Raw genomic sequence first — 17,013 nt, 5'->3', positions numbered from 1 at the left:
TTAAATGTTACGGTGACATATTTCAAACGATACTTGTGATATTAGTTTTCACATTAACTTAATTTATTAAGATAAATTATACTGTCGTATCTCTGTAAATACAAACGTAAATAATATGGAAAATGGAAAATTGCGGAAGAAGAATGATACAATGAATGATACGTCACAATTTAAAAAGCAACCAAAGAAAAATGGTTTGCATTCGATCCTTAATTCTATTAAGCAAATTTTTCATGAAACCATGGATAAATTTCAATTAGTGGTAAATAATATTAAATAATAATTAATGAATTAATTCATTAATTATCATCTACTATTATTTAATTCATTAAATTTAACATTTCATAAATAATTAATATATTAAATAGTAATAATTTTTTACATATTTTTTTATTATAGCAATAATTATACATAATTACAGATTATAGTACCTTTACTAATTGAAAATTCCATATTACAATCAATTCTCACCGAAGAAGAAATGGAGTTGGTAAACAATATTGTATTTTTTACTGATCGAACGTATACAGAAAATCAATCACGTTTATGTAAATAAAAATTTTTTTTATATCAAAATTATTTACAAAGATGCAATAATCAAGACTGCGGATATTTTTATTTTTATGTAATTATTTTCATATCATTCTTAAATAATTAATACATTTAGCTAACTCAAGAATTTCACAATCTTTGTACGAATCTTCGATGAATGCGTTAGAAGAAAATACTATAGAAGAAAATATTACGGATACTATGGTTTTCAAAATGCTCAAGGTATTTTTTATTTAATTATTAATAAAATAAAAAAAAATAAAAATGAGATCATTTATAAAAAAAGATTGTTTTTTAATTAGATACTGTATAGTTACCCCATTATTCGTAAAGCGGCTGCGTCATATCAGATGAACGCTTCAGCGCAGGCATTGCTTTTTAAACATTATATAGATTATTTTATGGAATATATTATAACAATAATGCAATTAACACCAGAAAAAGAAATGATTAAAAATATGCATTATAGAAATGTTTGGTTTCGTGATAAAAATGCTGTTGAAGAAATAAAAAGTAATTACTATATCGCAATGTATTTTTATTAAATTTTGTTATGTCTAGTAAAAAAGAATTGTTCATAAAATAAACAATACAAAATATTTTCGTATATAAAAAAAATGTTAAACAAATTTTTTTTCATGCTATTAGAACTTACTGCAAATTTAGAAACGCAGAGAGAAGCCAAAGAAAAGGAAATGGAAAGTACTATGACACAATACAAAACTGATACATTAATTATTAATAAATTAAATGAAATATGTCTAGAAGATTTACAAAATGTCGGGTAAATTTACTATAATGTCATAACGATTATACTAATTTACGATTAAATGATTTTTTTCTTTTCAGTAATAAATACGAAAAAAAACAATATTTTCTTTATAAAAATTGGGAAATAAAACGAGACGAATTACATGATAAATTAGATCAAATCAAAAAGGAATTTGATTTGATAAAAACTGCAAATTTCAAAATGATATCAGATATTAATAACAGAAGGTAATTTACTTTAATTCTACATATTCATTAATAATGAATACGATTTAAAATATATTATTGAAAATTAAAAATATTTATATTTATATCCTTATTAATTAGTTAAAATACTTGTATATTTAATTTTTATAGATTGAAAACCGAAGCTCAACTGTTGAGTGTAATTAATAGATACGACACAGATATAGATGATAAACAATCAGAATATGAAGAACTCTGCGAAATATATGAAACAGATAAAATGGAAAAGAATTTGTTAAAAGTACATATATATTATATATGTTGTATCTGTTATATATAGATATAATTAATATTATTTATATATTTAAAAACAAATTAATAATATATATTCTTTATTACAGGCAGCAATACAATATCAAGAGGATACTTACGACTTATTTTTGAAAGATGATTATGATGAAACTTTGGAATATTATGCAGGTTAAATGAAATGTGTGAAATTATTTATTATTTGCTGCAGAAAAAGTATATGTCGAAAGTACTACTTACGAGCATTTAGCAACATTTTACTCTACATAGAAATAATAATAGAAACTTCTAAACGATGTCTAGCAACATATCATTACAAACTATTAGTTATAAGAGAGAAAGAGACAGAAAATCGAAGGTGTCGTTTATAAAACATACAATAACATTTTTATTAGAATACGATTAAACAGGAACTTCTTATGTACTATGAAATTACATTGCACGCTATAAATGTGTTACGAAACAATAGTCAACATGTTGATACGTATGCATATGCATATAGATGTAAGTAAATTATAAGTTACTTGAGTGTTCATAATTGGAAGAATAAAAATTTTTTGAATATTTGTAGAAAATTTGAAAAAATAAGATTAAAAAATAAAATAATTTTCCTTTTTTTAATAAAAAAAAATATATTTTTTTTAATATTCTACACTTATGGTAATATTATTTATTGTTTACTATATATAAGTGTATATATAAAAAAAAGAATTAATATATTTATTATTATAAATATATATAAATATTAATATACATCTATAATACATTTATGTGTGTGTATGTAAATAATTAATAAACAAATAAAATAAAAATGTATTAACATATATAAAATAAATATTAAAACAAATAATAAAAAATATAAACAGCTCTAAAAATTTACAAGATCGATTCTGCAACCGAAAAAAGTTCTGAAATCTTAGTTCTAAATGATATTAAGTGTTTTCAAATGGATAGCTCTGACAAATCAAAGAAAATGAAATAGTAATTATCATTTGATTGTACCAACGAGAGATATATAAAGCAGAATCGATCGTGCATATTTTAAATAGAAGATACAACTTTGTTCTCGGAAGATATAGCGGAGATTGATATGTATCTATACTTTTTATATATAACAAATCGAACAATGAAATTGATTCTTTTAACGATGCTATTATTATTCGATCGTTACTTGGGAAGAACTTCATCTTTTTCTTTGCTAAAATATATTCTTTCTTCGAATGGAAATGAATTGAAGAAAGTAAGAAGCGAATCAGAACTTAATGGCGATGATACTGTCTTAGATTTCGTGAGTTTAGTATTATTTTTGTTCTTTTTTATCAAATATATTTTATCTCAATTATATTTTATAATAAAATACGATAAAAAATATATATATAATTTAGTTTTTTGTTAAATAAAATTATTGAAATATTTTGATGCAACGTTATATTGACTTGATTCATAAATATAAATGCATTATTTTATTGTAATAAACTGTTTGCTTCTAATACTACTTATATTTATGTATTAATTCGATAATATACTTTACTACTTTATTTTTTATTAAATGATCATACACAGACATCTATAATCTTTTTTTGCACTAAGTTATTATTTACGTATTTCTTCATAACTCTTAAAACAAATACATATAAAATTATATCTGATTTCAGATTGGATTAGTTCAACGTCACGGATACCCAGCCGAAGAGCACAATGTTATTACAGACGATGGTTACATTTTGACAATCCATAGAATACCTAATAGTCCTTTATCAGATAAAAATGAAAAGAAGAGAGTAGTATTTATGCAACACGGTATGACAGCGTCATCCGATTCATGGGTACTACTTGAGCCTAAGAAAGATCTCCGTAAGTGATTAGATTAGATCTTAAATACGTACATATTTTATCCTAATAATGTGTTAAATAATAAATATAATAAATATTGTAATATAATTCAAATATAATATAAATAATAATATAGATAAATATTATAATAAAATTTTATAAGTAATAATACTTAATTAATTATTCATATTTACATACGTTTAGCTATTTTACTTGCTGATAATGGATATGACGTTTGGCTTGGAAATTTCCGAGGAAATACTTATTGCAGATCTCATGTCAATTTGACGACAGACAACCCAAAATTTTGGGAATTCAGGTAAAAACAAAATAAGCGTTAGTCAATATTGTGTAAATAAAAATTTTGTAAATCTTAAAAAGGCCGTTTTAACTGTTTGAAATATCTATCTCGTCATTTCGAAGAAATAAAATGTTCAGTATATTTCTACCGAAGATCATCTTCTATATAAAGATTAAAAATTATCGACAACCTTTTTAACGAGTTTATATAATTTCATTAATCAATCTAATAATAATAATTCTTTGTACGTAATAGAATTTTTTTTTATTATATTTTACTTTTTGTATATTCAGTATATATTTATGTACGTATATGTAATTATTTATTTTTAATTTTATTTTTATTTTTTTAATGATATATTTATATACATTTATGTAATGATTGTTGTTCAACAGCTACCACGATATTGGCTTACATGATACTCCTCAGTACATCGACTATGTTCTTAATTATACAGGATCGAAAAAATTATTTTATATAGGACATTCTATGGGTACATCGGTTTCCTACGTTATGTTGTCCATGAAACCGAGTTACAATGATAAAATGAGATTAGTTATAAGCTTAGCACCAGTTTCTTACTTTAAACACAAATTTCCACCAATTTTGCAACGTATTATGAAAGACGTTCCAAAACTAAAGGTCAATATTAATTATGTGTATTATATACTTTTCGAATATATAAAAATTATTTATATATATCTATAGATATGTATATGTTATTATTTATATGAATAAAAAAACTTTTTCAGAGAATATTAGAAAAAGAAGGGATTTATGACATCTTACCACAATCAAAAATGATAAAATTATTAGGAACCAAACTCTGTAACGACAAATCGATTTTTCAATCAATATGTGCATCGATATTTTATCTAGTTTCAGGACGTGATACTGCACAAACAAATGCCGTAAGTTAATAATATACACATACACACATACATATAATATATAATAATAATATAGATATTTCTTATATATTTATTCATAATATAATATATTTGCAACTTAGTGTGATCGTTCATTAAGTTTACATGTACATTTCACGATAACATAATATACATGAAATATCTCATTTACAGTCACTATTACCATACCTTATGAGTTATGTACCTGCTGGCGTATCGACTCAAAGTCTATTTCACTATTATCAAAATTATCTAACAGGTGCATTTTTTATTTTTCTTTCTATAATAATTGTTATTATTACTATTATGATACCTTTTTTGAATTTTACGGTGAATGAAATATATATGTATGTGTATATATATATATATATATATATATATATATATATATATATATATCTTATCGTCTGTATTATAAGGTAATTTCGAAGCTTATGATTATGGGTACGAAGGTAATCTTATTCACTATGAAAAAGCAAAACCTCCGATTTATGACGTAAAGAAAATTGTTGCACCACTAGCATTATTTTATGGAATTAATGACGTATTGACGAATGAGGAGGTAAGTTAAATTTGGTTATACTTTTTCAAAATAATTAGATAAATTATCTAAAAATATATTTATTTACGTATCTAACTTTTACGTAGGATGCAACTGAACTGAGCAAAAGATTACCTAATCTTGTCACTTGCGAAGCTGTACCGTACGAGTGTTTTTCTCATTTTGATTTTGTTGTGGCGAATGACGTGAAAACATTATTATATGATCGTCTGTTAAATTTAATGAAAGAGTTTTAACGATTTGCATTACATGAATATAATCAACGAAAACGATGTATCATTTTCAATTTATTCAACAAATAAATATTTCTTGTTTTGTGTTGATATCATATTTTTCATTGCTAATATTATAATATATTTAACTTATAAATAAATAACATAAAAATATATATCAACATATTACGCTAATTGTAAATTAATTTATGATTACATACTAAAGATAATTGTAGCAGTTATAATATATTGTGCACTATAATTAATTTGATGATCTTTTATTGCGTGCGAACGTATGTGCTGTATAAACCTAATTTCAATTTTTGCAACTTTTATATGTTGCATTATTTAACTCGTGTTTTAAATCAGATCCTTTCGAAACTAAACCTGCAAGTCGAATATAATTCGAATGTCCAATAGTAATTAAGAAACACATAATCGATTTGTTTTCTTTTGTGTATGTACGCACATAGACACATAAGCAGAAATATACAAATTTTTAAACTATTACCTATCGGATCCTTTAAAATTACGTATCATTACATCCAAAATATAATGGCAGATAAAATTATTTCTTAATCAACGTCAATATCTATACATTAATACAATGATATATATTCATTCGACTATAATGCATCATTATTACTTTTAATTAAAATAATTACGTGTATAAATATTTCATTATTATATTTTCTAGATAATTTTCATGATTATAACTACGGACATGAAAATAATATGAAACGATATAAATAAAAAATACCACTTGAATACGACTTAACAAAGCACCACTCGTCTTAATATACGTAAAAAATGATATACGCATTTGCTCGAATTGTACAAAAGGCTACCAAATATTCCGATCTTTGAAGTTGTACCCCATAGATTTCATAAACGCAATAAAATGTAAAAAAGTTATTGAACGATCGTATTATAGATTTATTGAAACAATATTCGCAATAAATAATAATTAACGTTTTGAAATTTCTTGTAAAATAAAGAAATTAATTATATGTCTCGTATCAAAAGATATATTCAATGAATAGAAATGATTAAAAATACGATTTGATCAATGAACGAAAAATAATGATTAAAATAAAAAATGTACTTACATGTGATTGTATCCAAGCGAAGTTTTACATCCGTCGATGAAGATGAAGAGGAAGAATTTTTAAATTCACACTCGTAAATTCACATCATTATAATTTATCACTACGAAATCCTCTTCTCTCGAATTAGCTGAAAGTGTGTAGTATATAATTCGTTACAAATCTAATATGAAATATATAAAATGAGATTAATAAACTATAAATGATTAAATCAAGTTTATAAAACATTATATATAACGAAAATGAGAAGCTAGTAAACGTGAACCGGAATTAACGAAGCAGGAGCAGGTCTGAACACGTCTAGAAGACTGCTTATAGGAAGGAGAACTACATAATGCCTTAATAAGGACGAACTGAGAATGTTATGCCAAGGCCGAACTCTCCGATCGTCCTTTAATTATTTACATATACTTTTTCCAAATACTTTTCAAATTCTCCGAATCCGAGTACATCGTATATACACACAGATGTGTTTTGTTTACCAAAATTCTCCGAAAAGTACAGACATACACATACACATACATATACGTAAACATACCAATAATAAAATTTTATCACGGTCGACTACTTTTTGTTTTGCTATGGCTGCTTGTAGAAGGGAAGAAATTCGTAAGGAATATGTTTTCAATTGGACAGGAGGGGGGAGCTTTTAAACTATAGACACATGTATGGAGCAGTCGTATGGAACAGTGCGTGTGGAGCGGTCACGTTAATATTATTCCTCGCGTATTACGTAGAATTTTCTAAATTCGTAGACTTCTTGAAAAGCTAAAAAATATTATATCGATATTAGTAAAGCAGAAAATTAATTACGTGCGTATATGGTGCATATATGCATATATGGTGCTCAGGACGTGTCAAATGTGTATCTTCCATAAGAGAGATATCTATGGTATGTATATATATATATATATGTATTTATCTGTATATGTGTATGATTACCTATGTATATGTATTTAAACCGAAATACAATCGGACGCAATCAATTAATGAAAAATTATTAATCGTTAGTAGATGAGAAAATTATCGATATCGTTAAAATATAAGCAGAGAATTCGAAATAGAAAACGTTCCAAGACGCTGATTTTATTTTTGCGAATCTTTTAAATTAGACGATGCCACCACTTGCCAACATTTGCACGAGAAAATCGCGTTTTCGGCGATCGAATGCGACGACATATAAAATAAGGGTGTTAGAAAAAATATATTAATTACCTGTAATTAACAGTACAAAACTTCCTTGCGATCAGTACTATTAATTTAAAATGATGCAGTCATCAGTTGCAGTGAGACTTAGTAGACCCTTGCGCATGCGCGGTACACCATTTGTGCAATGGATCCCACGAAGTTTATAATTTTTCGATCTATTATACGAAAATCTGGAAACATTAAAAATATGATATACAAACTTAAAAACTATCTAAACGGATACTTTTTTAGTCCAAACTATGAAAATTAATTACTACTGTTTAATACCTACGAAAATAAAGTTCAAAAATATGAAAAAAAGTTGTAAGGAAAATGTTCATATTCGCACATACGATTTTTTTTATACGAATATCTTTTATTCTCGATGATGTCACTTGAATTTATTTTAACAATGTCAATTGAAAATCATTTGTATGGAAGTCGATTGGTATATTGAAAGATACTCTATATTACACAATATAATCTAATTACCTGTAGTTAACCTGACGATAAAGCTTCGATTTCGATAGTAGCATACGTAAATTCGAAAAAGTATTGATTGGTTGCATCGAAATGAACGGGCACTTTAGATACACATACGTAATCTATTAATTTTTATTTATAATTAAAAAGTAATATTCCATATAAAACTCAAGAATCGTTGGAAGTTTTATTAATGAAATTAGATAGGTATTTTCTTATTTCACTAACTAGCTTGTCATCACACAGGCAACTTCTCTTTTTACAGCGTGAGTCAAGATTATATAACAAATAAATATATAAAAATAATTTCAAAAAAAAAAGTGTAAATAAATTTTCTATCTTAAAAGTTATGGTGAATTATTAAATAAATATTTCCCCATTATTTCTATTTCATAAATAGTTATCAAAATATTTTTTTTGTTAAATACTTGTAACAATAAAAATTTGTAGATTAAAAATTTGAATATTTTTACTCATATGGTAAAGTATGTTATTCTTTAAAGCATAAATTAATATAATTTTGAAAAAAATTTTTAATAGAATTCACTTCATCTATTCCAATAAATTCTTTCCTCGAACTATAATAATCTGAGAAAGAATATGATCTTAAAATGTAAAGAGATTATACACACACACACACACTTAACATATAGGTACAAAATATAAATACAAATAAAAGTTTTTGCATGATAATTTGTTTATCTCATAGATTGTATTTCTATCCTCCGTAAAGTTCAAATGTAGTATTAATAACAAATATTGATTATACTTCTGATTTTTTCTACTTTCTACTTTTGTTTTAGATATAAGAACTATATCAGAATCAACCAATCAATTTGCACTAAAATTATTATCTGGTCATACTGTCTTAGGATTGGCACTACGAGATTTTCAATTTCCTGGACGCGTCAGGTATCCACCAATCCCGTTGCAAGATGTTGATTAGGTGAGTCTGGTAGTAAAAGAACAGAAAAATGGAGTCGGATACATATACTCTGTAAAAATATACATACTTTTCCTTAATTCCATTTAAAATATAATCGTTTTTAGGTAGAGGTTATCTTTTTGTTCTTTGTTTTTTACTTTGTTATCACACAATCGCTTGGAATTAGATCTTTACTAGTGCCATCTATTGATACTTATTTTTGTAACAGTGAACTTCCAAGAGCACAATAATTGTGGATTTTTTTTTTGTTAATGATAAAGAAAAGCATTTCTTTAAACTATTTTCTTATTAATATTGCTATATTTAAAAAATAAATCCTAATAATTTGAATATTATCATTTGATATCATTATTTGTGATACTACAGTGTAGAAGAAATATCAAGAGATTTTAAAAGATCAAGTTTGTTTCTTATATAAAATAATATTCACTCACAAAATGTTGAAAGCTTTAGTACGTTATATATAACTATGATATTGCTTAAATATATTATTACTATTATTATAAGTATTTGTTATTTTTAGATAAGTTTCAGTCTTGGAGTCTATACTGGTTTATATCTAAGTCAGAATTATGAGGTATGATAATAACAAATAGTATAATATAATTGTCTAAAAGATAATTATCAATACATTGATATAATGAGTTATACATTAAAATTATTAAAAAATATTTTATCCGAAATATTGTAGATTCCAAAAATAGATGATCCAAGTCAGATACTAGTAAAATTAAAAGAATTTGCTGAAGATTATAGAAGGAAATAAACTTTACATTAATATATCATATGTGATAAATATAATAATATGTAACATTCTTAACTTGTAATAATGTAGAAATATTTGTATACATAAACTTACTTTTTTATATTTCTTTTACTTCATGTTTTAATAAATTATTTATTTAGACTAATACATTATTTATTTAAATAAACATTTTACAATTACAATTTTGTATTTATTAATTAATAAATAGATACAATATTAAATATATATAAATCCTCCACCAGAATACTCTACTCTTGCTTGTGGTTCTACAAACGCTAGCCAATCTGATGCATGTGTTGGTAATAAACCCATCGACTGACATTTGTATAATGCTAAAGCAATGTTTACTAACTGTCCAAAAAAGTATACAAATTTTTGGCCAAATGCATGTGTTCCTTCTATTACCTTAAATGCTAAAAATATATATATGACAATATCTTTATAAAATAATTATATAATTTCATATTACGTATTACTTACTTTGTTGAAGTGTGAACAATGCTTTGACGGGTCTAAGAATTAACATACCAACCATCATAATAGGAAATATAGAAATAGAATTACCAGCCATATACATTATAAATAAATTCATTGGAACTTGCTTAAGAGGCCCTAAAGCTAAATCCCATGATTTTTTAATTATTAAATGGTTTGAATCTGTTTCTCTAAGATATTCCACACTTTGAAATAATGCTACTGTAGGAGTATAACCTGGAGGAGAAGGTATATCTGTATTTTTCTCTTGTTTATTCCTATAAAAAAATATCAAAGTATTCTATTATTATTAATGAAAAATTAAAATATATAGTAAAACCTCTAAATATAATATAAAATAAATTCATTACTTTTGGAAATTACAATTTCAAATTTAAATTATAAAGATCATTACTATTTGTATTATCATATAGTTGATAATTATTATAAAAAAATGAAAGAAATATGAGACTAAATTTATATAAAAATAGTAATATTTACATTTTTATATACTTTGTATAATTATTTATAGCAAAAATATCAATTGCAAAGGTTACATACTTGTGAGAAAAATCTAATGCCCATTTCGATTTTTTGAAGTTCTGTTTGGCAGTTGCCATTATTTCTTACTATTTTTGTCAAATGTATATATCTTTGTTAAAATAATGTACTAAATGTATAATTAAATAACCTATAATGATAGAACGTAAGATTCAATTGATAAAAATAGTAATGTTATAGAACAACCATGGTATACGGATACATTGATTGGACAACTGATGCATTTTTATTAATATACAATAACAGAATATAATATAAGCTTTTTACGAATTCATTGAATCTATAAATAATATTTCATTATAAAACATCATGGTGCTACAGTATTTAATACAAATAAAAATAGAAATAAGGATATGATTGTTTATACCAACTCTCCATTGAATGCAAGGTCAGTTTCCATGAATTAAATTTCTCACGAATATTATACTAACATTACAAAATTCCAATTTTGCATGTTTATATACGTAGTTGTTTATATGTACGTCAATATTAATAAATTATATCATTTTTAGAAAATAAAGGTTAAATATGCATTTATCCATTTAAGATTGATGTCATTAATTCACATATATGCTATTTTTCTCAGAAAAAATAATGAATCTCTATTTATAAATATACATATATTTTATTTGATTACTAATAAGTAGATAACAAACTTAGATTTGTACAATTTAATCAACATTAATTAAGCATTATCATACGAATGTTAATATTATTATTAGCATTATCATTAATTTTTTTTTACATTCATTGAACTTCATATCATCACAAAACGCTGTACAAGTCGTGAAAATTGCACGTACTATGTAATTTTATATAAAATAAAAATGCTTATCTATAAATATTTTCCTTGTTTTTTATATGTATATATAACTTTACAATTACTGGGTAATAGTTGGATGCATGTGTGTGTAAGTTATACTAGTAAATTATCTATTATTCATCACTTTACTGTAACATTAAAAGTAACTGGTAAAATAAAAGAGTAGAAGAGGAAGAGTCAAAATATGAAAACGGATATACAGGAGATTGCCATGATATAATTATGGATTCATTAATAACACTAACTTCAAATGTTTAGTTGGAATATTTTGCATTATTTTATACAATTGTTCACACGATAAATCAGAGAGATCAAAAAATAAATCAGCCTTGATTAAGGCCAGGTCCATGTAATTCTATAAAACTTTCCAGGGAACGTGGTACATTACCACAATAAGATAAATTATATGTTTTTACAGCTTTTGCCGCCATACATTTTAGAGACAATTTTGTATGAGTACGTAGTACTATTTCAGCCACACCTGGAGAAAAATTATAAATATTCTCTAGTCACATATGTATATGTATGTATGCGTGTGTGTGTCTGTGTGTGTATAAACATCATTAGCCATTAAAATTATTGTTTATGTAGTGTTACTTTGAAAATAACATACCCGTTGCTACGGATTCATATGGAGTCTTCCCATTACTATTTACAGTATCTATATGAGCACCTGCCTCTATTAGTTCCATAATTATTGAATAAAGTGTCATAAAATCACTATAACAATATAAATTAATTAGTCAATTTTTAAGACAATTGTACGATAAAAAAAAATTAATTTTTTTTCTTTCAAATGGATATATAATCATACCTAGTTGCTTTTTTATAACAAACAATAACATGAAGTGGGGTATTTCTTTCATCATCCATTGCATTAACATCAGCACCACAACGTATTAATAACTTTGCAGTAGCTGCACAGGGAAATCTATAAAATGTTATGTTTGAATTACTAAATTACTTTAATTAATCTGTGTAATTTTATATATATTAATACATAAAAAAAAAACTTACTTGCATACATCATTAGTATGAAAATCATCAACTGGGGTTTCAGAATTAATAGCAAGATGTAAAAGTGTTTGACCATCCCTCATTTTAACTTGTAATGCACATAACTTGTGTATGAAATAGTGAGCTTTAGAAACATCTGCTTCGTTGTAATTTTTTTCGTTTAATGTCATCAACTTTGTTAAAATTGTTAAAATATATAAAGTTGTTGTAATATTTGATTCTATCTCTTCCTAAATGGATAACTTCAGATGTACATAAGTACTTTAAATTGACATAGTAAAAAAAAAATAAATTACTTTTGTTATACTTACAATATATTGGTCAATACCATCCATGGGATCCGGATTTTGCATTTTACTTTTATTACGTCCCAATTCTGTAACACATGCTTCTAATACGTTTATAACTTGAGAAAAATCAAGATCTACTCCAACATGAATCATTTGAGAGAAAACCTATAAATAATTCATAGATTTATATTTCTTATATTCTGCAGATTATTTTCAAATAGCAGATTCTGCAGATTATTTCCATGTATCTTTGTAAATTAATTCACCTGTGCAAATCGAAGAAGATCTTTCACTGCAGATATATTATTTAACTGTCTTAATTTTAAAGCATGAAGCCATAAATCAATACATCTGTCAAACCTTGCATTATCTGCAAAAACAGCACCTCTAAATATTATAGGATGTGGTAATTCTGGATTGTTGCATCCTAAAAAATATTTATTTATCATATTACATACATGTTACCTAGTATTAATCATATATTTATCATATATATTACCTAATATTCTTTCCCGAATAGCAAGGGACTCCATATGAAGTGCATTGGGATTGTTTTTAATACTTTCTAATTTTTCTAATGTATCACATTCCTTCCAGTTTTCATATGCTTTCACTGTTTCACCTAATTCTTTATACACAATATCATTAGGATCACTATATCTATAATTATACAAATATATAATAAATTAAATTTAAAATAAAAAATAAACTAAACCATTAGATTAAGAAGTTATATTTCATACCTTAACTTCATTGCTTTGTGCAAGTACATATATGCCAATGTTAAATTGTACCAATCTTTATCATTTGCATAAGATGCTCCAAGTAATTCATAAGCATCAATTACTTCCCGTTTTGTTACCTCTGTACGAGTTGCCAAACATTCTACTACGGGTGTACGCGTTCGTTCAGCAGCTGCTATCAAAGGAGTCATACCACTCACATTTTTTGTTATTTTTGTACCATAACTTAATAATTCAGAAACTATTTGTGTATGACCACACTCTGCTGCAAAATATAATGCTGTTCCACCACAAAGAGCTTTTTCGTTAGGATCTGCATTATTTTTCAAGAGAAAATTCACCTACAGCATAAATGAATAATATATAATGTATTAATATTCATTAATTATTAAAACAGTTTAGATGATTCTTTGAAATATACTAACAACATCTAAATGTCCTTTATATGCTGCAATCATCAAACAGGTATTATTAAATTTATTAGATATATGTATGTTTGCACCATGGTCTATTAAATATTTAACAATATCCAACCGTCCATCAAAGCATGCAGCTCGAAGAGGAGTAGAATTAGTTTTGGTTGGATGATTTACATCTGCTCCAGCTTTAACAAGAGTTTTTACAACATTTAAATGACCTGCCCCTGAAAAATGAAATATTTAATAATTAATTTTAGTTAATATATTAGAATGTGTCAATATTTGTGTTAAGATTTTTTATTAATAAGAGATATTATTCAATAGAAAAAAAGTGTAGTTATGCTCAAATACATTAATCAGGATTAAATTATTACTATACCTTCTTTAATATAATAACACTACTTCATCAATAGAACCTTTTAGCCAGCAGTTTCAATTTATTACTTACAAAAAGCCATTTGAGTGTTTTGAGGAAGTATCGTTTGCCATGTTTTCTCCATTTTTATCCTGAAACTGTACAGTAAGCTACACTGAATGAACATAAAAAAAGGACAATAAATAAAACACTTATAAAAAATGCCACGATTGGTCATATTAATTTGCTTCTGTTTATCAATATGTAAAAGAAACCTATACATACATACATATATTGTAATATTAATAATTTTAAATAAAATACTTAAAAATATCTATGAAAAATATAATCACAATATTATGCAAAATCATGTATATGTGGCATTAATTTATATTATTGTATTTATAATTATAAAATATACATAGTATACTGTACAATGTTTCAGTAAGAAATGGAAAAATCAGGGCTGCTATGTACTTGTTAAATTTTACTCAAATAATTTTTTCAAGTTATTTAAACAATTCACAACAGTTAATACAATAATAACGTATTTTTCTTTATATTCTTGCATTGAAATATTTAGTTGATAATTGAAAAGAATTATTAAATTTTTTGTTATATATTGAATGATTAGTTCTAAAATATAAATTATAATATATTTACAAACTCGCTACAATCATTGAAACCTACAATAATATAAATAACAATTAATTAAAGTATGATACACAATATCTTACCTGCTGCACACCAAAGGGCAGTAGCTCCATCAATAACATATCCATCAAATTTGACAATTCCTTCTTGTTCCAGATCAGGTTTAAATTTATCAATCAACATCTTTACAACCCTGTCATGTCCATATCGTGCTGCAATTATTAAAGATGTACATCTTTGTCCATCTTCCAAAACTTTCTGTAAATATAGCATTAAGATATTCATAAAAGTTAATATTATATATACATGTTTAGAATATATAGAACATATTTTATTAATAATTTTATTGTTTCATAAGTAAAAATATAGAATAAGTATCAGAATTTTTATAATATATTTTATAAACATTTATAGGCATTATATCGATAAAATATATGGATATATTTACCTGATTAATAAGATAATCAATATGTCCGGGTGGTTTATCACTCAGAAGACCATACAATACAATTGCCATTCCATCTCGTGCAGCGTAATAAACTCTTTTAATCAATGATGTTGAAACTTCTGTATCTTCTTGTGCAGTCTCAACAGTACCCATTTTCGTTAATCTATTTGAACTCATAAAATCTATTTTTTCAATTACGTAGTAAAAATATCACTCCAGTTTCTAACAACGTAGAGCCGTAACCTCAAAGCTCGTATGTTTGTTTCTGTTTATAAGAATCAACGCACAAGAAATACATGGATTAGTTCTACAGACAACTATTTTAAGAACCGTTACATACAAAAATATATCGATCCTAATGTTATAAAAATAGCGATGACTTGCACTTTTGCGATAGAGAATTGGTTTCTCTTAACAAAGACCTGATTTGTTGCTTATAAAATAATACACGTTAGTACTCATATTACACTGAACAATTAAAACCTCACGACAATACAAAGTTTATCCAATTATTAATAATTAATACTCTCATTGATATTTACTTTTTTCATGGGTTTATATTTGTAAGAAACTTGATCAAATAATGTTGGAATATTATTTTGGAGATTCCTTTTTAATATCCCCTTATCCAACTACTACACGCCACACAGCATGTATTGACGCAAGCTAGCCTTCTGTTTTTTTTTATGTTTATGAAGGTACACGAATAGATATAAATATGTTAATTCCTGTAATATTTGTTTTTTAATTTATTTATTGCATATTTGACATTGTGATGTTCATTTATAAATGTACTGACTTAATTCATGTAGGTCTACTCAACCTACAAGTGATGCGTATTTTAAAGAAAAAACATCGACATATATGTACGTATGTGTGTGATTATATTCATATTTTTTTATTAAATGCAATCTTCATTTTTTTTTTTTTATTATATCTATTATTCTTTTTTATGTATAATTAAATAAAAAAAAATAGAATTTATGAAATTAAGATAGATAAAATATTGAGATATTATTATGATTAAGAGACAAATTAACAAATCAAAATTTATTACTGAACTGATTAAATAATAGTTCAAAAATCTGAAATTAGTTTTTTTAATT

At 25.1% G+C, this 17,013-nt stretch overlaps 4 protein-coding genes and 1 long non-coding RNA gene across 6 annotated transcripts; 3 read left to right on the top strand and 2 right to left on the bottom strand.

Moving 5' to 3' along the window:
- Positions 1–59: 59 nt before the first annotated feature.
- Positions 60–1,002, top strand: LOC127066205 (uncharacterized). The gene is made up of 5 exons (XM_050999631.1): positions 60–194; positions 422–548; positions 668–774; positions 855–920; positions 991–1,002. Exons 1-5 carry the CDS (start codon positions 156–158, stop codon positions 1,000–1,002), a joined length of 351 nt encoding a protein of 116 aa, XP_050855588.1. The 5' UTR covers positions 60–155.
- Positions 1,003–2,879: 1,877 nt separating this feature from the next.
- LOC127066204 (lipase 3-like) lies at positions 2,880–5,658 on the top strand. The gene is made up of 8 exons (XM_050999630.1): positions 2,880–3,106; positions 3,474–3,672; positions 3,856–3,970; positions 4,348–4,594; positions 4,705–4,863; positions 5,035–5,119; positions 5,280–5,422; positions 5,509–5,658. Exons 1-8 carry the CDS (start codon positions 2,909–2,911, stop codon positions 5,656–5,658), a joined length of 1,296 nt encoding a protein of 431 aa, XP_050855587.1. The 5' UTR covers positions 2,880–2,908.
- Positions 5,659–9,385: 3,727 nt separating this feature from the next.
- On the top strand, positions 9,386–10,275 carry LOC127066479 (uncharacterized). Its single transcript, XR_007782406.1, has 3 exons — positions 9,386–9,809; positions 9,881–9,934; positions 10,049–10,275. It is a non-coding gene; the product is annotated as an uncharacterized LOC127066479 (long non-coding RNA).
- LOC127066475 (ER membrane protein complex subunit 4) lies at positions 10,213–11,355 on the bottom strand. Its single transcript, XM_051000266.1, has 3 exons — positions 11,159–11,355; positions 10,604–10,875; positions 10,213–10,536 (listed from the first exon to the last, which is right to left on the bottom strand). Exons 1-3 carry the CDS (start codon positions 11,215–11,217, stop codon positions 10,340–10,342), a joined length of 528 nt encoding a protein of 175 aa, XP_050856223.1. The 5' UTR covers positions 11,218–11,355; the 3' UTR covers positions 10,213–10,339.
- Positions 11,356–12,178: 823 nt separating this feature from the next.
- Positions 12,179–16,816, bottom strand: LOC127066466 (protein fem-1 homolog B-like). Of its 2 annotated transcripts, none has more exons than XM_051000248.1 (11): positions 15,908–16,816; positions 15,543–15,717; positions 14,457–14,674; positions 14,032–14,372; positions 13,788–13,948; positions 13,555–13,715; positions 13,310–13,453; positions 12,999–13,171; positions 12,796–12,912; positions 12,595–12,701; positions 12,179–12,462 (listed from the first exon to the last, which is right to left on the bottom strand). In XM_051000248.1, exons 1-11 carry the CDS (start codon positions 16,082–16,084, stop codon positions 12,305–12,307), a joined length of 1,932 nt encoding a protein of 643 aa, XP_050856205.1. In that variant the 5' UTR covers positions 16,085–16,816; the 3' UTR covers positions 12,179–12,304. The 2 variants fall into 2 exon arrangements, with proteins under 2 accessions (XP_050856205.1, XP_050856204.1); XM_051000247.1 differs by having other exon boundaries at positions 12,999–13,228; positions 15,908–16,813.
- Between the last annotated feature and the right edge of the window lie 197 nt (positions 16,817–17,013).

Source organism: Vespula vulgaris, chromosome 9, assembly GCF_905475345.1.
Source record: "Vespula vulgaris chromosome 9, iyVesVulg1.1, whole genome shotgun sequence".
NCBI classification, from domain to species: Eukaryota; Metazoa; Arthropoda; class Insecta; order Hymenoptera; family Vespidae; genus Vespula; species Vespula vulgaris.
Note: the sequence above shows the minus strand (reverse complement) of the source record. Positions and strands in the feature narration are given on the sequence as shown.